The sequence below is a fragment of the Anoplopoma fimbria genome, chromosome 12 (assembly GCF_027596085.1).
Source record: "Anoplopoma fimbria isolate UVic2021 breed Golden Eagle Sablefish chromosome 12, Afim_UVic_2022, whole genome shotgun sequence".
NCBI classification, from domain to species: domain Eukaryota; kingdom Metazoa; phylum Chordata; class Actinopteri; order Perciformes; family Anoplopomatidae; genus Anoplopoma; species Anoplopoma fimbria.
In genome coordinates this window covers 10,861,381-10,886,649 of record NC_072460.1, presented here as the reverse complement: position 1 = coordinate 10,886,649, position 25,269 = coordinate 10,861,381, and the positions used below count along the sequence as shown (strand labels likewise).

The following is a 25,269-nucleotide window of genomic DNA, read 5'->3' as shown; positions in this document are numbered from 1 at the left end:
CAGCCATTTGCTAAAATCGAAAAAGTTCATTTTTTTTTCGCATTAATGTACACTCAGCAACCCATCTTGACAGAAAAAAACAGAAATGTAGAAAGTTTTGCAAATTTATTAAAAAAGAAAAACTGAAATATCACATGGTCATAAGTATTCAGACCCTTTGCTCAGTATTGAGTAGAAGCACCCTTTTGAGCTAGTACAGCCATGAGTCTTCTTGGGAATGATGCAACAAGTTTCTCACACCTGGATTTGGGGATCCTCTGCCATTCTTCCTTGCAGATCCTCTCCAGTTCTGTCAGGTTGGATGGTGAACGTTGGTGGACAGCCATTTTCAGGTCTCTCCAGAGATGCTCAATTGGGTTTAGGTCAGGGCTCTGGCTGGGCCAGTCAAGAATGGTCACAGACTTGTTCCGAAGCCACTCCTTTGTTATTTTAGCTGTGTGCTTCGGGTCATTGTCTTGTTGGAAGGTGAACCTTCGGCCCAGTCTGAGGTCCTGAGCACTCTGGAGGAGGTTTTCTTCCAGGATATCTCTGTACTTGGCCGCATTCATCTTTCCTTCAATTGCAACCAGTCGTCCTGTCCCTGCAGCTGAAAAACACCCCCATAGCATGATGCTGCCACCACCATGTTTCACTGTTGGGATTGTATTGGGCAGGTGATGAGCAGTGCCTGGTTTTCTCCACACATACCGCTTAGAATTAACGCCAAAAGTTCAATCTTGGTCTCATCAGACCAGAGAATCTTATTTCTCATAGTTTGGGAGTCCTCCATGTGTTTTTTGGCAAACTCTATGCGGGCTTTCATATGTCTTGCACTGAGGAGAGGCTTCCGTCGGGCCACCCTGCCATAAAGCCCCGACTGGTGGAGGGCTGCAGTGATAGTTGACTTTGTGGAACTTTCTCCCATCTCCCTACTGCATCTCTGGAGCTCAGCCACAGTGATCTTTGGGTTCTTCTTTACCTCTCTCACCAAGGCTCTTCTCCCACGATTGCTCAGTTTGGCTGGACGGCCAGGTCTAGGAAGAGTTCTGGTCATCCCATACTTCTTCCATTTAAGGATTATGGAGGCCACTGTGCTCTTAGGAACCTTGAGTGCTGCAGAAATTATTTTGTAACCTTGGCCAGATCTGTGCCTTGCCACAATTCTGTCTCTGAGCTCCTTGGGCAGTTCCTTCGACCTCATGATTCTCATTTGTTCTGACATGCACTGTGAGCTGTAAGGTCTTATATAGACAGGTGTGTGCCTTTCCTAATCAAGTCCAATCAGTTTAATTAAACACAGCTGGACTCCAATGAAGGAGTAGAACCATCTCAAGGAGGATCAGAAGAAATGGACAGCATGTGAGTTAAATATGAGTGTCACAGCAAAGGGTCTGAATACTTATGACCATGTGATATTTCAGTTTTTCTTTTTTAATAAATTAGCAAAAATTTCTACATTTCTGTTTTTTTCTGTCAAGGTGGGTTGCTGAGTGTACATTAATGCGAAAAAAATGAAACTCCGATTTTAGCAAATGGCTGCAATGAAACAAAGGGTGAAAAATTTAAAGGGGTCTGAATACTTTCCGTACCCACTGTACGTCCTGTTACTGAACAACAGTGCTAATTCATTGGTTGATGCAATTTGCTTTGTGTTTTAAGTCGGTTACATGTCTCTTTTATAAGAAATTTCTTATGTTGTTCTAACTTTTTGCTGTTTTATTATTAAGCCTGTTATTTATGCTTTTGTTTAAAACGTTTAAGCTGACATTTTGGCCAGACTCCCTCAGAGAAGATATTTTAAACAACAAGGGAACTTTTCTTGTAGAATAAGGGTTAACGAAAAAAATGGGGCATTAAAGAAGTCTGGGGGTGTCATGGAGAAGAACATTCCGTTGGCTTTTTAAGGAAAACTGTCAGACAGGAAAGGGAGGCAAGGCCTTGCTCAGGCTCTCCTCAGATGAAATGCAGATCCTCAACTACGCATATGGTCAATAGTTGAAATAAACGTTAAGGAAATCCTTTCCAAAATACCCTCTGTAGAGGATGCAGAGCTAAAAAAAATAAAAACCTTGAGCTAACCCTTGCCTATCAGGCAGTGCTCACTGAGGTCAGCAAATTTCTAATCAGTGACAAGGTAACGTGGATAAGATGAGAGACGTTGTTGTGGTTCCCATTTTTAAAATGATGGAACTGATGAGTGTATTTTAATAATCACAATGTTTAGCCTCCCTGAGAATGCAAATACCAATCTGCTGGAATGGAAGTTCAATCCGAGAGTCAAACATCAGATTCAAGGAGAGCATTCAGATTCCTGGTCATGGAAAAGTCCACATGTGTTTCATGGATTTTGAGGAGGCTTATGAAAGTGTCATGTCGGGGAAACTGGGGGAATATAGGCCCACACCATTCTACATGCCATCTGGCCATTGTACAACCAACTCAACCTATATGTCTGTATTCTTGTTCTTCAACTGATTAGTGGTGTTTTGTCGGTGATGACAAAATCATGTTGCTTGTTTGCACTAGACAGCAAATAAGCTTTACTGGGAGGATACAATGCACATGAAGGTGTATAGTGTACCTTCAAGATCCCAATTCCCCCAGGAATCTACTACAAATTATTAGTGCATTACCAATAGTGTGAACCCTCACCATGATCTCCCCTCAAATACTATTACTAGGTATTCCTAAAAATGGGAGACGCTAGTTTAGTGGTTTAGCATGCTTACTTTTGCCAATTCATGATAATCCATCCAGAGGATGTTGTGATATTTCACTGGATAAGTGATACTTTGACCTGTTGATGACCGTAACAGTAGAGGCGATATTGCGTAACTTTTGACCACAAAATATCAAAACCGGTGTCACCACATCCTGTTCTTCTACACTATGTTAATAAAATTGCAACCAAGCAAGCAAAGTAGTAATATCTTGAACAACAGTGAATGCGCATTCAAGTTGAAGCTCATTAGTGTCACATATTAAGGTGGCTCGTGAGAATGAAACGGCAGCGCAGCAAAAATCTATTGGTTTAGGGGCAAGTATCAGTTGAGTTTCCCTGTTTTCTTAAGTGTCTTTGCTTGTTAATTATTTAGCGCAAGCCTGCTCATATTTGGTTATCTTTATCTTTCTCCCTGGCCCACATTTACATGAATGGAGATTAAAGCAGGTGCAAAAAATTTTTTTTAACAGGCATTACACATATAACACTGCAGCTCTGCTATATCATAATATTGAGGCCCCAAGCCTAAAACCTACAGTAGACACTCCAAGTATAACGGAACAATAATAGCCTGTTAACAAGGCAGGAGGTAGCCCATAGGCCTATTGAGTTTAATCTGTTGCTATAGCGGTTTTATTTAAACATGATGGTAAAGGCATAAAAAGTAGTTTATGTTGCAAGACCAATGTAATACCCATAACTGTCTTATAAAGGCTTAACGTCAGGAGGCTTTAGGGGAAGTGTCACTAGAATAACACTGATCAGCCTTGAGCTTGGGAATTAGAGACTGCAAATCTTTGAGCATAACGTGACAACTGGGATAGTTTGGAGGGATACAAGTGGACTGCGTTTTTTGCTTAACAATTTATATATATATTATACAACATTTTACTGTTTTTATCATCTTGTAAGAAAAGGCTACCACACATAATGCGACATTACAGAACAAAATGTAATATCATGGGGATAACCTACAATTAAGACACCAATAACTACTATGCAGCAGGTAGCCTAATATGCTAGCTATGTTTGCTCTGCAGTGGCAAGCTCAGATGTCTTTTTTTTTGCAATGACATGACATGTTTTCTCACTTAGAACCCTATATGCTGTCTGATTCTGCCATAAACCACCTAATTACAGTATTTGTGGACTTCTACAGACTGTCGTGTGTTTCTCTGTAGCATAAATCCATTAAAGTAATTGATTGTTGAAAAACAGACAAAACTTGTTATCATGTTTCCCTGGCAACGGCAAGCATTATCTGGGCTGTGTTGATGAATTGAAGCAAAACACCCTGTAATTCATATCAACTCCATTATATTTTTCAGCTCAAAGAGGAAAAATCAATTGAAACAAGCTCTTATGCATGGATAGATGCTCGTTTTGATCAATACTATTTTCACAGGGATAGTGCCTTTGAGTTTGAGCGAGGCCAGGTTACACAGAGCTAGCCAGTGGTGCTCGGTACTGATACAAAAATGTAGATATTCAGAGATATTGAGCAGTCACTATTGGGGCGCATTTTCTAGCACTTTCACCTGAGTTTTATTGATCAAAATAGAATCATGTGATTGAGTGAGGATGTGGGTCAACAAATAGGTCAAGGTCAGTCAACAGCACAAAGCCTAATCCTGTCCATCTTTTGTATTCCATCAAGCGTCACTGGTATTCCACTGGGAACCTGTGCCCACAGCATATGGAAACTAAGGGCCCGTAGTTCAATTATACAAGCCCATTGAGCTTTAGAATATTGACATATCTCTGTACTCTGAAAATGTCATGGATAATGATCAACCAGTTCACCAGAAAATGCTTTCATACAAACCAAGATCTGGAGGCTGGATGTGGATTGCACTGAATGTGTGAACTGTAGCTGTAAGGTCAGAATTTAGCTGCTCAAAGGTACAGAAGGTTTGATATGCACGAGAGCTTTTGTTTTCTCTGAGAAACAACACACGTCCATAGCCACACACAGGGTTCACAAAACGTAATGCATATCATAGTGTAAATCAGGTGTTTTTCAAAGGTCGTGAAAGGTTGGTTAAGTGGTATGCAGAGGTTACATAACAGATCTAGTTATGGTCAATGATCACTGTTAATATCCATTTTCACCGACTGGTAGATTTGACCCATAGATATAATAATAATAATAATAATAATAATAATAATAATAATAATAATAATAATAATAATAATAATTAAGCCTTTATTAGTCCCACAATGGGGAAATTCAGTTCTCTGCATTTGACCCATCCCGGAGGAGCAGTGGGCTGCAATGAAGCGCCCGGGGATACATAGAAAGACTTTTAGATATAGATTAAATGTATTCATGTTTCACACAAAGATGTTGAATTATTGACAGTAGGAGGAGGAAGTTGCTGTAAATTTAGTTAATTTAAGACTTTTCACACTCAAAAACATGGCTGACCACAAAACGGCTTCAAGCTTCTCAGTTACTCCAGAAGGAAATGTGTGCCCACTGGAAAAATTTAACAGTTCAGCTTACATCTGCAATTACATGTTGTCAAACATGGTGTTGTTAGCTGTGTAATTTGGGGATCCACAAGAAATGTAGCCATACAATAAGTGACAGTAGAGATATCTATCTCAGGATCTCAGTTACTTCCTCAATGCAGAGCGCAGGCAGCCTCGGCCAGGAGTTTTTAGGTTTTTTTTAGGGACACTGACACTTGAATTTGCTGTGTCTTGACATTTGCTGACCAAGCCGACACATAAATACATTCACCAAGTTTCACTTCTGTTGCACCTCTTTTCATATATTAAATGATTATCAACAAAAAAATTCACACAATAGCGAACAAGTGAACCCAGGCAGCAATGCGCTGCATTCAAACTGGCTGGACATAGAAATACCTTAACTCTGTCACAAAACACACAACATTAGTTTTCTTCCGTATTGTACTTTGGCAGCTTTGTCTCTTTCTTTACATTTGAACTCTCAGTCTTGCTCGATTCAGTAACAGATACAGGCAGAATCTTAATTGATCTAATCTGGTTACTGCCTGCTATTTTCAACAGTTCCATTAGAAAACTCCCATCCTCCCCCACTCTGTCTGTCTCCCTTCACCTCCCACACTTTCTACCCCCATCTGCCCTGACCTACATGGTAGTCACATGGCCCGGGCTCCCTGGCTTGGCATTTTATGGAAAATCTGCAGGAGATAAAGCCACAGGGTTTAAAGTGTTATCCCTCCCTGTCCTTTGAGGAGGGCTAAACACTGAATGAGGTGTTATTGCATCAATGCTGTTGGACACACACCGGCCGCAAAGAGGATACCTTCCTCCCTCCTTCCCCCTCCCCCTCTCCCTCCTCAGTTTGATTGGATTTAGTAGAGTGTCACCACTGTGACTTTGGGGGATTTCTCTTTCCCTGTCAGTGTCTTATGCATGCTTGCTTGGGTTATTTACTTAACTTGTCCAGAAAATGGACTGTGATCTGCAGCTTACTGCCAAAGCTAAGGAGACACAAGTGCCTCATGCAAGTTAAGATATGCCAGACAGGCACCTAGACGCTTGCTTGCGGCTCTGGCTTGCTTACTCCCTAGTTGGTGCTGAGGGCTTAGTTTTGCACTGTGACCGAGTCCCCTTCACACTGTTGTCTGCCTGTAAATTTTCTGCTGCCCTTGCTATTCAGCCAATTACAGCAAAAGAGCTTTAGTGATTTTTTTCCCCCTTCTCTTCCTACTGGTGTATATTTATTTTTACAAGCGAATGACAAGCATAGCTGAAGGTTAAAAAAATGCTGAATTTCATAGTGCATATAATGTCAACTTTTTTCTATTGTAGTAATCAATAGAAGACAGTTTGTACAGAACAAATACACACACTTGTATAGCTTCTTCGCCTGTTGCGTTTCAATTTTGATTTGTCCTTAATGCTATTAGCTTAAATGTAGAGAGGAAACATCACAGTATTTGCGATAGTATTTTTAACATAGTCTTTATAAGGGAACAGTTTGTTTTGATCTATGAGTGAAAGATTGTGTGTTCCAGTAAATACATAAATTACTGGTCCGATTTTATTTTCTTGGACCAGTAGTCCCTTGTTGTGGAACCTATAGCAAGGACAGAAACAGCGACTGCTCTTAAAATAGAAGTGACTATATGAGATACTGTGAGAGTGTAAATAAAAGCAAATAAGTTCAGTTTATCAGGAGTTTGCAGGTCCTGTGGTTTGTCCCAATGCACACATCCTAGTTTGTTATGCTGTCAGTGTCTTCCCTCCCCTCTTGACATTAATCAGCTCTGTCCCATACTGTCAACCTTAGTAGCTATATATTCAATAATTGGTTTAGAAGTACACACCCCTAAGCCGATACACAATAATAAGGTCTGCTGTATTTCAATGCATGCACCATATGGTCCTCTCAGGTAGGTTTCTTGAGTTGTTTATTCATTTTGAGGCTAGGATGTGGTACTAAATATATTTGACCTGATGTCTGTGAAAGGCCACTCAATGACTATCAATCCAATGCTAAATGTAATGCAGAGCCACAAAGCAGTTTAGGAATGTATTCAAAGTGCTGTGCCATGTTGCATTCTGGTGCCAAAATGACCAGAGAAAATACTTGATAAGATAAAGCAGTCAGGACAGCTTTGCATCACTGTGGCAATGGCTGTAGTCATATTGTAGTTACACTTGACAGGGTGAAGTGCAGATTTACAACAGTCCCGCTGCACCAAAAAAAGAACATCACATAGGTTTTATTGTTCTGTCTGTCATAAAAACAAAACCAGAAGTTACACAAGTGATAATTGTGCATAAAAGCAGTGACACCACAAAATGCAGTGTTCCAAAACAAGAGAGCAGAAGAATAAAGGGCTCTTTCCACCAGTGTAAAATCCGCCACGCCTAGCAGTGGGAACGGAAAGCAAAACTGCTTAATGTGACAAAATAAAGACAGAAACACTCCAAGGGAAAGTTAGAATTAGGATCCTGAAAGATTTATGCCTCCATTTTATTTATAATTTGTTTTCTTTTCCTTATTGGAATTGAGTTGCAACTGAATATTTGATGAACACAGCCTAGAAGTAAGGATGTTATGTCAGCAAGGAAACAAAAGTAAAGAGAAACAAGCAAGAAATGTTTTTTTGCAAAGTTTGCCCTTTTAGAATAAACTAATATGCCTCTGCTTTCACAAGTGACTTGTTAATTGAATGTAGGGGGAGTTCGCTATCTGCAGGTTGTGTTGAGCCCTAGCGAGGCTAGCTGCGCCTTTCCGTATGCACTGCGCTGATTGCCGGGTACTCTCCGTGCACAGAACACCATCTGCATTTTGCTGTTAACGCGCCTTCACATCCAAGGGAGGATTAGGAGAAAATCCCCTGGTTTTTTTCAACCAGTTGACAAATATCAGATTTGTCTCTAAAAAATTAGCTCCATCTATATCTCCCGCCATATGACACACAAAAAAGATTATCTTTAATACCCCGCCAGCTTGGGTGTGGAAAAAGCAGATTAAAGTTTCAGTTTGGTCATATTTACCCAACCACTTCAACTACGAGACAGCCTGCATTACACAGCAGACAGACCTCTTCACATCCACATATGCACTCCCACACCCATCCCCGAGCCTTTACCTTCCAGAAACAAGATGTCTGCCTTGAAACAATTAGACATCATGCTTAAATAATTCATCATTTCTCAGTGAGTCTTTCTCTTCTACGTGTCCTTTAAACAGACAGAGTGAGCTGCCAAAAGGGGCTAAAGTGAATAACAGCAGCAGGTGCCTTTTCAGATGGAGCTTTGTAGTCTGCAGAGGGTGCTGAGCTGTTATTTTAGTGGCCCACTGGTGAGGAGCAGGGGGTGGCTGGGAAATGGACCTGGTGGCTGACCTGAGACCCCAGAGCTGTCCTATTAGCAGTGTGGTCGCCACTAAACATTACCAGCAACAATTCCTGGTTTCAGTGGCCGGAAAAACAACAATACCATATTCACCCATTGTCACCTGTGAAGTTAAAGCCATTGCTTGAATCCTTATTTGATCATTTAACAAACCTTACTTCCCGAGAATAAAACTCCTTTGACCCTGAAGGAGGTCATTTGTGTCTGCAGTGACAGATTGTAAGACTGGATGCATGATTAGTACCCATCAGCATGCATCAGAGGGATTTAAACATATGAGTAAGATGCTCCTTAAGCCTCTGCTAAGTCAGTATGTTCTTCCTGACCATTTCATTATCAAATGCATAATCGTCATCTGCCGAGCACAGGACTGAAGGCCTGAGGCCCTACCTGGTGTCCTGAACGTTGACTTCCTTGCTTCCGCTCAGGACCACTGCCCCACCCAGAGGTTGCTTTATGAACACAGGAGCCCCATAAATGAAATTAAGGTGTCAATTAGTCAATTACAGCATAATAACTCTGAGGGCAGACATTTAGAGACAGAGAGAACCTCAGCTAAGTTCATTTCCTCCGGCCCAGGAGCCTAGCGCTTGGCACACGTCACTCCCCACCCAGACTCGCTGAATAAAGGCCCCAGTGCTCTCCCTAATGTTATTTTCCCCTGGATATCTTTTTTGATCAACAATTTCCTTTCATGGGTTTGTTTTTCAGATGCAGGTTATGCGCTTTTTCTATCCCCAATTTGGCTAGGGAGAATTTTATAATTTAGTAATTAAAATCTTTGTTAGGCTTTAGAAATTGCGGCTAATTGAATTTAATGGGAAGATGAATTTCAATTTTATTTGATTAGCAGGACCCCTGGCATAGGTATTTATGGAAAAAAACTCTACAAAAATATGCTGTGTGGGCTAAGATGGCATAATAGAATTACTCATAATCGGATTTCACTGTCATGAATTTCACTCTAATTTCACTCTAATTTTCCATTAGATAGCTGGTTTACAAATATTTGCTCATCTGCGATGGGAAAGGCTATCTGTCTAAAATGATTACGGAGCAAGCCTTCAGAAATATGTCCCTTTTTTCCCCTCCCTTTTAAAAACCAGATTGCGAGGGATCAAAATTAGGAAGATTGCATTATGGATGTCTGCATCCGGGAGAGCAGTGGGGGAGATATGATGATTACGGCCGGGGGATGAAAGCAGTGTCAAGAAAAATGTATGACTCAAAAACATAGGCCTATTCTATCTACAAAATCTCTGCTCTCAGCACACCGCCGCCAAGCAACGTGCTATATCATAATTCATGTAATATAAACAGTGCATGAATAGAAGAAAGGCAGTGCAGCACGTTGACACACAAATATACCTTATACCTCATACAAACTCCATGTTAATTGCTTTCAAGTGTGTACCTATAATGAGATTTTGCAATGTGATTTTCAAAGTGTATGTATGTGGCTTTATATACAGCTATACAGCAATTATGAGAATCAAATGAGATTCTGAAGAATCATTGTCATGAGTAATGCAAATGATGATCATCAAGAAGTGGTGTATTGCCATCATCACTGTTCTGGCTGTATTTGTGTGTAAGTTTAATATTCAGCCCCTTCTCTGCTTAAAAAATAAATATATAATGCAATATAAACAGACGTGAGAGGGAATAATATCCCGCATCACAGACAACCTAGAATAACACAAGGGTGAACTCTTGTTGAATCCCACTTTAAAAGACCCCGCTTCAGAATTAAGCTTTACACGTTCAATTTCCTGCCAATTTGACAACAACATGACAGTGAATATCCAGAACAAACTTGGTCCATTGTCTTCTGAAATACACAACTCTTTTAATTAGTTGTGTTTAAAGTTAGACGTAGTAGAAGTGCTTTGTGCAGCTGCTCCTGTGTAATCTCCCACCTGTGTAACCAACCAGTTAGGACAGACCTCCACCCCACGCCAGCTCACACCCACTCCATCCCTCCCATTTGCTCACTCACTCTTTGCCCCAACTGCCAGAGACAGCAAGAAGGGTTCAAAAACACAATCTGACTCTCGGCAAAGGTCAGATTTCTCACTCGGCATGTCTCTGGGCTTTGGGCACAAAAGCCACTGAATTCACATCTATCAACTGGGCCCTAGCTTTTGTCCTGGGGAATGGAGGACTCGGAGTGGGCCCTTCACCAGACCAGCCCCTCCTGGAGTGCACTGTCAGGGGCAGCCGAACGTCTGGCCCCGGCAGCCCTTTGACTGATGTACCCCTGCCATGTCACACGCACGGAAGCATGCACACACACGCTCACACGCATACACACTCCACCTTGCCCTCAACATTCTCCCACATGCTCCGTACAATACCCTCAGACCACATCAAACGAAAATCCCCACAGCTTCTTTTGAAAAGCGATGGTTTCGGCCCCAAAGATGTCAGCTTAAGGGCCAGAGGGCTGTAATGCATGGACGACAAACCCCCCCTCCTGTTGACATGAATAGAACTCACCCCTGTAAACTAAAACCTCACCCAATTTCAAGTTTAGATATACTGTAGTAGTTTTTGTTTAACTTTTTATTGATATGCTCCACCTATGTGGAAGAAAGTCTTTTTTTCATGTTACTTTCAACCACAATCCTTAAAAACTCATTTAAAACTGCTTCTTTTTTAAATATATAATCTACATTTATATTTTTTGCAGTGTGGTTTGTATTAAGATACTCACAAGAGCTCACCAATTTTAATAACTACAGCACCAGTGATCTGAGTCTTTTAATGACTACTATATTTTAACTTGACTTCCTATATTTTATGTCTTTTGCACAACATTAAGGTAACAGATGTATAAACATGGTAACAACAACCACTGCAATCAAGTTTGTCCACTGGTGTAATACCTTACCAGGGCACTGAACTATGAAGCAGGATTTGGGGTTAGCCAAACTTAACGTAACTTCAGGTTTAACCTGGATTTTTTTGTTCTCCGGCTGGTGGTTCACTTTTTACAGGGGCAGTTCGCCATGGTAACTTAGGTTGCACACCTAACATGCTCTGGAGCAGGTTATATTCGAGATAAGATATCAACTAATATAAAAGCGACAGCTACTAATATTCAGCTTTATTCCATATTTTTTGGTGTTTAGCCTTTCAAAAATAAAGTTTGGTCTTCCTCGCAGCAATCTAACAGCACCATAAATAACATTTACGTACCCACAATAACACAACATATTTATATTCTTTTATCACATATTCCTATCCTATATCAACTTCAGCGAAATGTTGATGTCGTGCCTAACAGTTGCGTAGGCTGGTACATTAAATGTTCGCTGTATGTGATTACAAGATATGAAAGTAAGCCTATTTACAGTTTTGAATTGTTTTTATTATTGTGCTATTTTCTATTTGCCCCCCAAATCCGTTTCACACCACCAGGGTTGCAACTGAAACATAAGGCTAAAATTTTAATACAGCCAGAATTTCCCTAACAGGATGAAGAAAGCATCTTCTAATCTATTCTATAAGAATATAGCTGAGCAACATATTCATTTAACAAAATACAAATATGTTATTATAGTCAGATCTACTCGTTCATACAGGTAGATGGGGCAATTATACTATTCTTTTAATTTGCAAAAAAAATATGCAGCTCTGCTGACAGTAGACTTGTCCATGTTTGCAATTGGTCATATATGCTGCTAACACGTTTTATGTGAACGCGCTAGCCAGATTAAGAAACTCTGGTTGATTTACCGAGTTGATAACACCGTCGTAGGACCGCTTAGCGGGATGACGGCTGTCTGCGTTAGTTTAGCCAGATAATAATAAGATTGTATGTTGAGCTTGCGTTGTAGAACAGGGCCCTGGTCTCACTAATCCACCAAACAAAATATGTTTGTTTGTTCAATATATGATTGATGGAAAACAGGACTGACATTTGACAAATGTCCAACGCCTTTACAACAGAAAAGGTTTGGCTGCCAAGTCAGTTCATTTAAACACTAGATTTTTTTTATCAAGGCTAACAAAAACTAAAGTTGTATTTACAGTACAATGTAAGATCAAGGGTGTAACCTTTTGATAGAAACGCTTTTAAGGACATATCCCTTTATGAGAGTTATGAAGGAGGATACAAAGCTTTTTTTCCCAGTATTAACTGGTATGAGTCATCATGATTTAAAAATCAACCAAAACCTGTTTTATGTACATACTTTGGACTTTGCTGACAGCACTCAGGAACTGAAGCCAGGACTATGTATCATTGTATTATGGTTCACAGCCATAAAGTTGTTCATTTCCTCTTTTCTATAACCAGTAAATGCTAGTTATACATCACCTTTATTCAAATAAAGCAACTCCTGTGGAAAACAGGAATATCCAGTGACCTTTTGAAAGTTTAGAATTTTTTGCTATTTGGCGTCACTTTGTAAATTCCACATTCTTGACATACACAGTCATGTTTACAGTATATGGGCATAATGTAAAAGAAAAAGGTCCAGAGGCACTTTGCATGCCACTGCGGAAGAAACTGCCAGGCAAATAAGGGGTTTGTCTTATAAAGTATTCATTGTCACCTGGTAACGGCTGTCGTTTATCATTTCACCTGAAATTACAATGAAAACTGATAGCTTATCAGAGGGAGGGAAGGAGAAAGAGTGTACTCTGAGGGAGAGAGGCAAAGAAAGTACACTACACAGCGCTGAAATAGAGAGGATCTCTGTTTTGTGAGAGAAGTGAAAGAGTTATTTGCTTCAAGCTAAAGTGTTGAAGGAAAATCTTTATCAAATAACGCAAACGACCTAATGCTTCTTAGAAGGCACATAAAAGGACAAGCATGTTCATCATAGCTCATAGCTTTAGGTGACTCACTTACAATATTGTCCAAATATCCTTTCACATACTGTAGTATTACTTCATATAAAACAATAATGGAATAATGGTGTCTAAAAAGCAGCCTTTTTAACTATATTTGATTTAAATCTTTTTTCTAAAAGCCTTGAATACATGTGCGCAATAAAAGTAAAATACATTTTAATAAACGTGCAATCTCTTCCTACCAAAACCCTTTTTTTTTTTCCAAGTGTTGTGCTCCCTTCATTTGAATAGAGGCAGCAGAGGCTCCACCCCAAGAGAGTTGAAAGGCTAGAAGACCACAAAGATGGAAAAGGCCAGCCCACTGAGGGGAGGGAGAAAAAAACTACTCCGGTTCCTCTGCCATAATTTCCTATCAGCCTATTCAGACAACATCACCAACAGCTTGGTCTGTGCGTGTGTGTGTGTATGGGGGCAAAGCCGAGAGCGAGAGAGAGGCAGCGTGTGAGAGGCAGAGAGAGAGCGACAGAGAGAGAGAGAGAGAGAGAGAGAGAGAGAGAGAGAGAAGGGGGAGGCTCCATATTCTTTCACCTACCCCCCGTCAAACCACAGGAAGGAGGGGCCAGACCCTAAGCTGCCAATCAAATCAGCTCATGGCAGCCGGCATTATCTCAGCAACAAACTATTGACAGATTACATGTCAAGGAGTTTAGTGCATGATTGAAGGAAGCCTTTTTTTATCTAGTTACTTTTCCGTTTTATTTCCCCCTCCACCAACCAACATTCGAATGACTTTCTGACAGAGTTGAGTAATATTATGAAAGTTACATGTCTGAGAGGATTTAACTTCGACTTCCCTGAATATGGTGAGTACTCTTCTTCTTTTATATCTTTGCCAGATATGTTTTATTAGCTGACAGTTTAAGGTGTGCCTTTATCTCTGACTAAATACACGGAGAGGGGAAGTTGTTCATGATTAAACTATGTGCCAGAGCATACGTATACCCAAGTGTTGCGACACCCTTATTTATAACTCTTTGACAGTGCCCAAAGGTGACTGCAATATCAAATATGATTGCCCATACGACTCAGGACGCTGTGTTACACGCAGAGCACATGAGAAGAAAGTTCACAAAGCCAGTTTCATTTTCTCTTGTCAGAGTCTATTTCTCTTCTATGACATGAGACCGGCAAAAAAAACTCCCTGTCAGGCTGTTCTGTTTCTTCGTCCTTGTTTTCCTGCTTGTTTAGTCGCTTCAGATAATTACATGTTTTTGAATAAGCCAGTATTGGTACTGTAGAAATACAGGTATAGGTTTTACCCACAGAGGCACTGGCAATGCCATTAGAGTACATAGAATGGCCTAAGGGTTTGTTACCAAGGGGACAAAGCAAACAAACTGTTGTGTTGCTCTTGTTGTCACACATGTAAAGGGAACAGGAGCAGGGCTCACACCTTTCCAGGTACTTCTAATTAGTTTATATGCATTACATTGGCGAATGTTACATTAAAATGTAAACAGTCTGGTAAATCAAATGTTCGATAAATTTATAACAAAACACTACATTTATTCAAAATGTTTAAAAAGATGGTTCTCATCGATCAGTATTTTTGTGCAAATGCACCTGTGGGGCAGATCATTTTAAATTTCATTTGATTTCCTGTTACTGTCAGGGTAATAACAGTCACTCTGTGGGTACTTTTCAGAGGATGAACTTGTCCTGCTGTAACTGGATTGCACCTTTTACTCATAAGCGTCACTCAGCTCGCCACTTTAATTGTAATAAGGGTTTTGTACGTGTTTTAAAATAACTCACGCTCACATTTAGTTCTTTCTGTTTTGCGTGTACTCTGTATGCGTGTTCTCTGTTTGCATGCTCTGAGTGGTGTCTCCCTTTTATACGTGTGTGTATAATTAGCCCCTCTGTATTTCATTATTTGCACTATAGATAAATATAACTACTCGATAACTAAACTTTTTAGAGATATATTACGTGTTCTTTTTGACTTTGATAAATCTTATCACCTTATTTTTGAAACACATTACTCTAAACTCATACAGTAGATAAATATTTAGTAAAGAGTGTGGCAATTTTTTGAGTATGCTGCTGTATTTAAAACATCAGTATTTTAAATTACAGAAAGCATCCTTAGAAAAATATTTATATAGAGAATTATTCTGTCTTTTATTTTAAGTGTTTTATGTATTTTTAGGGGAAAAATCTGTAATTCAAACTTCATTCAAACACGTTTTGCTCCAGGCTGTTCTTTTCAATACATTTGTGTGTCAGTTATGTACTCGCTCTCTATCTTTATTTATATCCTCTTAACAATTATTTATTATTCACTCTTGACACCAAATAGGTTTTTCTGCTCTTTAACTTGTATGTGGCAGCATTACTGAAAAATAAAACCCAATCTAAAGATATTGTTTCTAATTAAATAAAACTCTGAGAGACTGTATAGCAGACCACTGTGACCATAGGCTTTCACAAACACATTCGCGAGACAGACAAGAGGGCTTGGTTATTATGTCAGGTTATTTAAGGTGTCCGGCATTATAGTATGAAATAACAACAAACAAAGTACAACTGTAATCGTGACACACCCTAATTTCAAACTTTTTTCGTCAGCTCGGAAAATGTTTTTCTACCCTCATATGAGTCATAATGTTGATTGCCTTCTCCCTCACTGAGTTGTCTCATTAACCCTTTGTGGCCCTCTCCATCTTTTACGGCCTTCCACAAAAAACAGGATGAAATGAGGGAGAAAAACAAGCCCAGTTCTGAAGGCCCTCAATAACCTTTTATCACAATTTAGCAATAACCTGAATCAATTTGATGTCTTAAGCAATAAAATATGCTGTTGCACTCCTATTTCTGCTGCTCCTTGGATGACAGTAAATTTACATTTTTTAATTAAACTAGCCGGAATTTTTATTAGGGGGCTGGGCTATGCTAATGGGAATGTTGTGTACAGCAGATTAACAGAGTTTGGAAATAAATTTAACAGGGAGACATTTTGAGGGAAAAAAATGCGAGTCATTGTCTTTAACCTCTTTCATGCCGATTTCTCCTGGGGGATCCTTGTATTCTAAGGAGCCTTGTCAGGGAAGAGTGCTTCTCAGCAACGAGGTGATTAGTATCGCCTTGTCAACCTAGGAAAAACACTCACATTCTCAAGATCTGATTTTTAAATACCTTGTTCAAATAATACCAAAATATATGATCACTTACATATGCATATTAAATATACCGACACAATTCACTCTCTTTCAGTTAATATAAATTAAGTTTTTAAAAAGGAATGTATATATTCATGCAATGTTTAAATTTTTTTCAAATGTTATTGCATATTTGAAACATTATGTTTAAAACATTATCTCTCCGATCGATTCTTTCTTTTAATTTCCCTGGCTTAAATAATTCCTTTTCTATGTTTAAATTTATTTTTCCTGATTTCACACCGCATCCAACAAGAACTATTAAATAAGTGTCAAATACAGTAGTTAATGGCAGTGTATATGTTTGTGTAGTTTTATGGTCCGCTCTCAGTATTTGATTGATGTTACGCGAGGCTGTGTGTGTTATGCCTGGTTTTAGCAGAGTGGCAGGGGGAGAGAAGGGGGAATATAGACAGCAGACGAGGGAGGTGTGTGTGTGTGTGTGTGTGTGTGTGTGTGTGTGTGTGTGTGTGTGTGTGTGTGTGTGTGTGTGTGTGTGTGTGTGTGTATGCGCGCGTTAGGGGGGTAGACAGAAAGAGAGGGACAGCTGAGTCCTGGTTGAGCATGTGCCCAGTCATCAGACACAAGCCACCCAACACCATAATTACCTTAACCCCTGTCTTTTAATACCCAAATCACACCAACTGGCTTTTTTTTTTTGTTTTTACCGGTGGAAAGAGGAAACATTAGAGATCAAACGATCAAATAAACTCCAGATGCACATGGGCTGCCATGCGTCTTGCGGCAGTAGCCAAAGTGTTCAGGGCTACTTGATATGGGCCAGGAGCAAGGCAAGTGGCATCACCACCCCCTTTCTTCAATCCTGTGCACTCATGCAGTGGCCAGCACCTAATTAAAACCTCAAAGCTCCCCGTCACCAATCTGGAGTAATGGCCTAATTAATACTCGGTGAAGAAATATTCCAGAATGATAAACAGGTTGCACCTTGGGTCTTCATTGCCTTTATTATCTAAAATGTAACGGGCCAAGTTTTTATTATCACAGATAATGCATGTTTGTTAAACTACGCTACTTAAAAAAAAGGGAATGAGAACGGTGAAGTATCCTTTTTAATTAAACTATCTTAAAAATGATGGAAATTAATTCTAAATCGTTTCATTAATTAGAAAAAAAAAGTTTTAATCATATATCATTTTCTGGGAAAAAAAGTGTCTTTTTTTCCCCACTTTATTTCAGTCTAAATTGTCTCAGCATAACCAGTCATAAAGAAATCCTGCTTTTAATCTCACAGCTGAATATGCCGTGTCATGTATTCTTGTGAGAGTCAAGAGAAAAGCTTCCGGTAACTTTTTTTTCTCCTCAACCCGATTTCCTAATCTTACATATGAAATTATAATTTCATGCAAAGTAAGGGGGAAGAATAATCTCTAGTTGTTGATATGCTATATAAGCGGGGAAAAGGGGAAAACGAAGAGGTAATTAGCAGGGTGGGAGACTTTGGCGCGTTCGTCTGAAAGCAAGTCCTCCACTGGCCATGAATGAATTTGCATGCTTAGCTTATCGACGCACACTTATTAGGCCAGCTGAAAGAGAGATTAAGCCAGCACAAAATGTGGTGACTAATCCTTTTAAATGTGGCAGGGGGTCTTTTAAGGTGTGAACCAGTCCGTACGTAGGTTGCTGGATATGGAATGTGACGGACCACAACTTTCATACAACCGAATGTGTGGAAAAGGAAGCAGCAGATGCGGGGTTAACTATTTAATGACAGGGACAGTGATTGACACAGGTTATAAATTAATAGTTTATCTCCTGAACCTCGTATCTCTGGAACAAACAGAGCAGGTGGGGTCAGGCTTGATATCATGACGGAAACACTTTATCTGGTCAAAAATCAGTGCTGTACTTTTCCTTGTTTTTTTTTATAAATCAATATGTTGGTAAGTTTAGTTAATCATACATATAAGGCAAAGCTTAAAAAGATGAGAAGAGTGGGCGTTGAGCTAAATCTGTCTTCTCACTTTGCTGCTGTTTTTTTGACATTGAGCACATCTCTTGGTTTCAATTCTCTATCAGCTGTTCTTTGACAGGATTAAGGTGGCTGCTGTTCTGACTGTGGTTTTATTTTTTGATAGGGGGAAAGAAGAAAAAGAAAATCTGCACAAACAAACACAGAAGCTCTTTTTTTTCCTGTCACCTTCACTGTGTGCAGGAAAATGTTTGCTCTGCCGAGTTACAGAGCCAATACCCCTGTCCTCGTCCGTAATTGACTGCAAACAGGAACGTAGTGACGTTTAAACACTGCCCTCCTCTCTCTCTCCTGTGTGTCTCTCTCACACACACACACACACACACACACACACACACACACACACACACACACACACACACACACACACACACACACACACACACACACACACACACACACACACACACACACACACACACACACACACACACACACACACAGTCCCGCGCCCCTCAGCCTCAGGTCCCCCTTTCTGCCGAGTGTTTTTTCATGTGACATTCTATTCACTTGGGTCAGTAGCAGGCAGCACCAGCAATAATTACTGTCTGTACATGATAAATCTGAAGCCCAGCTGTTCATTTCTGTCACTGCCGACAGAGACAGAAAGATAGCGAAGAGAAGGGAGAGAGAAGGGGGAAAGAGAGAGGCTGAGCCCGGTTTGCCGGATTTCTTTCCTTTTTTTCCTTCTTTTTTTTTTTTACTTGGAAACTTGATAGGATTACATGGTTCCAGAGCCCACACCTGTTAAGAGGCTGTTAGCAGAACAGTTGGCAGTCCCATAACCACAGCTTAGTCCTTTTTTCTTCTCCCGCTGCTGTCCGTTCTGTATCCCCTTTTTAGGATTTCACCCCGCATGTATGACGAGAGTTTGTGTCTCTCCGGGTCTCCTGAGGGGTGAGGTCGGGGGGGGAGCACTCCTTGTGACACGTGAGCGGTGTGTGTTTGATGTTAGGGGAGCGTACCCGTCTGTGTGTGTGTGTGGGAGGCCGGGTCGGCTGACATCTCTCTTTTTTTTTCTTTCCTCCCTCTCCTGAGACACATCTGCCATCGGTTGTGCTTCCCTTCTCCGACCTCAGTCACACCGGAGCCACCTCCAGAACAAAATGTATATAAGAAACACGACAGCAAAGAGAGGAAGAATCCAATTTGGTTTGTTTTTTATAAAAGGGTGGGAGGACAGGTGTTGGCAAGGTCATAAAATACCCAAATACAGGTTAAACCAGACGATTTATATGATTAAGGGTTAGGTTTGAAGAAGGTTTCTGCATATTTTAGGAGTGCCAAAGCCGTGCTGTCAATTAGAAATACTTTTGGAAGGAGTGGAGAAATGAGTAATGCATCAAATTTGTTGCTTGTTTTCTCTTGTTCGGCTTTTATTCAAGTGAAAAACAGTCCTGAATGTTGTGTGGATACGGGGGAGATGTTGTGTTGGAGACAGTTTGTGGGAGAAGCGGTGACAGTCGTCAGACTCAGAAAATCGCATTACAGTAGGTTGTTTTGTGCCTTGGTGCAACGTGTCTCACTGCCTTATTTGGCATTCAGCAGCAACCCAGCTCTTTGGCTTCGTCACTTTCTATGTGCTCTCAGCACCTGTTCCCCCTATTGTGCCGGAATTTTCTATATTTGGCAAGAAGTTGAAACCCTCTCAATTGGTGTGTAGGACAACGTTTTCTAATAGTTAGAAATCAACTCTGTATTCTCCTTTATCTTTCCTTTTTTTTCTGCTGTTGCTAGGTTGATCAAAAGACAATATCAGAAAACATGATTTAACTTGGGAGGACTACGAAACATTTCTCACCAGGGGCATCTAAATGTCATGTCCTCCCTTGCATGTCATTGACACGTTGCATAGCCGGGCGTGCAAATTATCTTTCTACTAAAGCACAGGAGAAATAAAAAAAGAGCAAAGTTAATAGATATCTCGGGCTAACTTTTAATTGTTCTGATATGTAATCGCTAAATGACAATAAAAAAAGGAGCAGGGCCACTTTAAAAGCTTTATCTCTCCTGCTCTGTGCCCAAAGTGTCATGTCCATAACAGCACCACCTGATCTACAGAGTAAAATTACCGCTAAGGCTTATTGTTTGGACAATATTGGAGCCCCCCTCCCCCATCCCCACACACCCCACCCCCTTGCTCCCACCGCTGCTTCTCTCCCCCTCTCCTTGATTCATTTCACCCACTGTCCTCGGCTGCCGGAAAATGGCGTTAATTTTTTTATTACCTGTTTGACTCTCCAGCCTTATTACTGTAGCCCCTTAATGTTCTCTGTAACCGTGGAAACCAGATGAATAAATGTCCGCCAAAGAAAATGAGATGATTAAACAGGTCACCCTTGCAAAACAAATTCGCTTGGTCGAGCGCAATTTGTGTACCAAGCGGCTGTCTTAACAGTTTGCTAACAAGGGGATTGTTTGCCAGACTAACTGACAGAGAGGGGAGGGGGGGAATGAAGATATCTGGGGAAAAGGATATGATTGAAGAGATAATATTTTAGATCACAATGCTATTTGTCTCATCTCTTTATTCTCCATGTTAATGTGGTGTTTGCATGAGATTTAAAGTCCTACCTTTCTTTATTTTATATTTCTTAATTAATGGAGAAAGATATATTTATAAATGTTCTTTTCCAGTGTATATTTTGTGAGTATTTACAAGTAACAATTAAGTTTAAAGCGGCTATCCATATTGCTTCAGAGGCATTCAGTCTGTGATCATCCGCAAGTGCAGTAGCAAATAGAATTTTCCTCATTTATGTGGCAACCAATGATTACTGCTAATTGTCCTTGGGGCCATCTGTATAGGACGGCTCGTCCTCTATTGGTGTTGGAACAGTACTGGTCCAATAGTCCAATAATAATACTTAACTCCTCCAACCTCCATAGTCAGCGCAAAACAGTTCATATTCATAACTGCAGTAATAAATATGAAGGATGTCTTTTTTCCCCTCAAATTAAACAGTAGCCTGAACAGCATCCTGGATTTAAAGTGTCACGAGCTGCTTTCCCATGATGCACCCACCCTTCCCTTCTTGGTCCAAGTGTAATGTTCTCATGCAGTAAGACTTGTTTTAAGCAAAGCTCTCCGACAGCCGTATGAAACGTCTGGCGTTTTCATCTGGGAAAATAAGAGACTCGGTCGGGCAGATTTAGCCGTGTAACGATAGGGCAAACATGCAGACTTGGATTAGAATCAGGCCTGTGTTGCCATTCAGACCACAAATCATAAATGTCGGGGACACGGCGGTGGTGTTGTTTATGGAAGGATGCCACGCTGCGCCACTCAAGGGTGTTGCCTGTTTGCATTGATGCACCACCACCACTTACCGCCTCTTGCTTTAAAACAACTTCCGCATCCCACTCAGCCCAGCCATTTTGTCCCGTTACCAGAGCAGATCCCAAACGCTCACCGCAGCTTTAGCCTAGACTTTAAAAGAAGGGGGGAGGTTGTGGCTCAAAGCAGGGCCGTGGCTTCTTTAAGCCATTTGTGGGACAGAAGATGGCGAGCCAGAGTTTTTCCACTGGTGGAGGTGGTATTTCATCCCAATACGGGGACACTACAGCTCAAAACTGAAAAGCACTTATGCATTATTGATGTTTTAATTTGTGCAAATGCCCAAGTCTTTGTTAAGTGATTATAGTGCTAGGGAGATAACAGGGGAGGTACTTCTCCATGAAACAAGAGCTTTCTTGCTGGCCGCACTGGGAAGCCATTGGACTAAATCTAACAAGTCAACGCTTCTACTGAGCTCCGTGCGAGCGAGAAAGAGAGAGAGGGAGGGAGGGAGGCGGGGGTTGGGGGTGGAGGGGTGAAGAGAGTTGGCTCAAAAATATCAACGTGTCTAAGATAAGAAAAAATTCAGCCGTTGATCTTTTGTACTTATTTCGGCTACACCTCTCCCGTTTATGATGCTGGGTTTATAGTTCTTTTACATCCCTTATCAAAAATTATTTGATGTAAATACAATGGAACTGACCTGAAAAGCCCTGTGTGTACATAGTCCTCATGGCACACTAGAAACTGACCTTGGGAGAAGAATGCAAAGTTATTATGCTTGCAAAACAAGCCAATAAAATAATACACCGTTGAAAGGAAGGAGTTTGGGTAAATATGAAAGAGAAGAAAAGAGAAGCACTTTTCTTTCCCTGCAATGATTAACTCAGAACAAAGGTTATCAAGGATGACTTTCTTTTTTAACTCTGTAATTTATGTAATTGCCTGCTATAGCTACCTTGCCAGATCAACAGTAATGGAAGAAAAGGTTGAAACTTTCCCCCTAGAAAACAAACATACCTGTATATGCAGACTATGAGCTGACCTAAAAAGATTTATTTCCATATCCTAGTTGATCTGATCTCATCTCAGATCATTGCCACCAGAGTGTAGAAACCTCTATTGTGCCGTTTGGTGTCTGTGATGAATGTCCAAGCTCGGCCTCGTCTCTGCTGCTCCCACACCTGCAGCTGTTCACACAGCCTGCCATCCCCAGCACCTAATGCATGTATAACCTGTGAATTATGCTGTATTCATTTAGCTCAAACTGCATTAATATGGTCTCTATCAATGTCAACCCATGAGATAAGTGTTGTAGTTTTGGCTTTGGTTTCGGTATTAGTCATTCTCTTTTGTTCAGTGGCTTTATTCTTGCTTTATTCTTTGTGAAAATCTGCTTGAGTATGGAACCAGGCTTTGCCTTCTGCTTTGAGGTCCCTGGTGGAGGTAAAACACGAGAGCATGCGTGTGCACATACGCACACACACAGACACACACGCACACAGTAGGCTCTCAGGCTTCCCCAAGCATTTACTGCTTTATTAAGCTGTCTCATGAACCCACTAGCAGAACATGAGAATACAGGAAAAAAAGAAAAGCCTATATTACTTAGATGATTTGATGTCATTTGTGGACTACAAAACACCAGGCTTTATTGTGTGCGCAGGGAGAAAGAGCGGGAGCAGAGAAAAAAAGGAGTTGGCTTAGAAATTCAGAATTTCAATTAGCGTACGTAATCTGAACCTGACGGCTTTGATAGAGGCTTTTTTTTTTTTTTTTTTTTACTAAGAATACAGCAGCACTTGTAAAACATTAATTAAGCAGACTTGTTTTTTTAAAGGATGGAGTAAAGTGTGCTTTATGCAGTCCTTTTCACTGAACAAAAGGCATTTACCTCACATAGAGGACTGCTTCACCCAAACCATTTGGAAAAAAAGGGCAATTTAAATTGGAGAAACACACAAAAGACAAAAAAGACAAGCCATTGAGAGTAATGTTCCAGAGGAGATGATATCATATGAGAGCGCAGCCTTTTGCTGAAGAATAGAAATGTATCCCTGCCTCAGTGAAACCTAAGCTTGGTGCAGGAAAACAAGCCCCTATTTTAATGACTTTCTACCTGACAGATGACCGCCTTTTGGATCACATTGCTCTGACTTTGTCTCTTACATCACCAAACCATTGATTATTAATAGTTTATATGAATTGTTAATTGATTGGTAATATGAGTTATGATGGCAATGTCCTCCTAAACATAAAAAGATTACTGTTAGATCTGTTTTAAAAAACTAAAAAGTGATGACTGGTGATGGTTTGTGGTAAAGCTGTTGTATGACTGTTTGTGCTGATGAAATGGTTAGTGTGGCTACGTGACAATGAAGCTGAAGTGCATGCTCTAAACAATACTGTTTAGCATTAAAGGGGATTTCAGTTCATTCACACACTTTCCATTAATGTTTCAAGATAAAAAAGCAACGCAGGTTATTCCCAATAGATTGTTTACCAAGTTCAGAAGCACATAATGACAAAGGTATAAAATAAACATGTTAAAGGGGATTTTCTTATTCACTTATTATAATACATAAGCGGTTTTATGGGTTCAATTTCTTGGAAAATATAAAAGAAAAAAGAGTCCCTGTCCCACATTTGCACACGGTGTTCTATATGCATTTTCCACACACTATTGTAAATCCTCTTGCAGTGGGTGATGAGTACACATACAGATGATACATTAAAACTGCCATAACTCGCACACCCAGCAAAGCTAAAAATCAATTGGAATGGATAGTTAAGCTGGCCCCTAAAAATCAATGAGCAATTCATGTCCTTGATCACAGGGTGTCATTCCTCTCAATGTTAGAGGCTGATGAGGGCTGAGCACACACCCATATTCTCACATTCAGCACAAATATACAGGAAACTTGCAGACACATTCACTGTGCTGATAGAAGAAGTAAAGAGTAAATTAAACACACAGGACACATCAATTAATTCACTTGTATTATAAACAATCTCTCTTGATATCTTATCTTATATCAAATGTATTCAGTGTAACAGTGTGCTGTCCATTTTACTGCATGTTTTAGTTTTTACAACTGAATGAATGTACAAAGTTTCCATCAAAATCTGTTGAGACAATGTCAAATATGGTTAGGGTATTTCAGCAGAGTCAGCTGGTGGATGCAAAATTGTAGTCAATCTAAAATAGCATGGAGTCAAATTTCAAAGCTGGTGTTGTTGTTTTTAAACCGTTCAAAATGTTGCAATTCAACGACATTGTACACAGAGCCTGGAAAATAGAGATGACCTTTTTAGCCATTACATGGTGGGGGCACAGACGCACTCAGACGCACCTACACTCAGTCACACACACACACACACACACACACACACACACACACACACACACACA

At 40.3% G+C, this 25,269-nt stretch overlaps 1 protein-coding gene across 1 annotated transcript in view; it reads left to right on the top strand.

Annotated features, from left to right (window-relative positions):
* The first annotated feature begins 14,173 nt into the window (after positions 1-14,173).
* casz1 (castor zinc finger 1) overlaps positions 14,174-25,269 on the top strand; it is a 77,811-nt gene continuing 66,715 nt past the window's right edge. Inside the window, exon 1 of the mRNA XM_054609264.1 lies at positions 14,174-14,232. Coding sequence (XP_054465239.1) covers positions 14,184-14,232 — 49 coding nt within the window. The 5' untranslated portion in view covers positions 14,174-14,183. The remainder of the gene's footprint in view (positions 14,233-25,269) is intronic.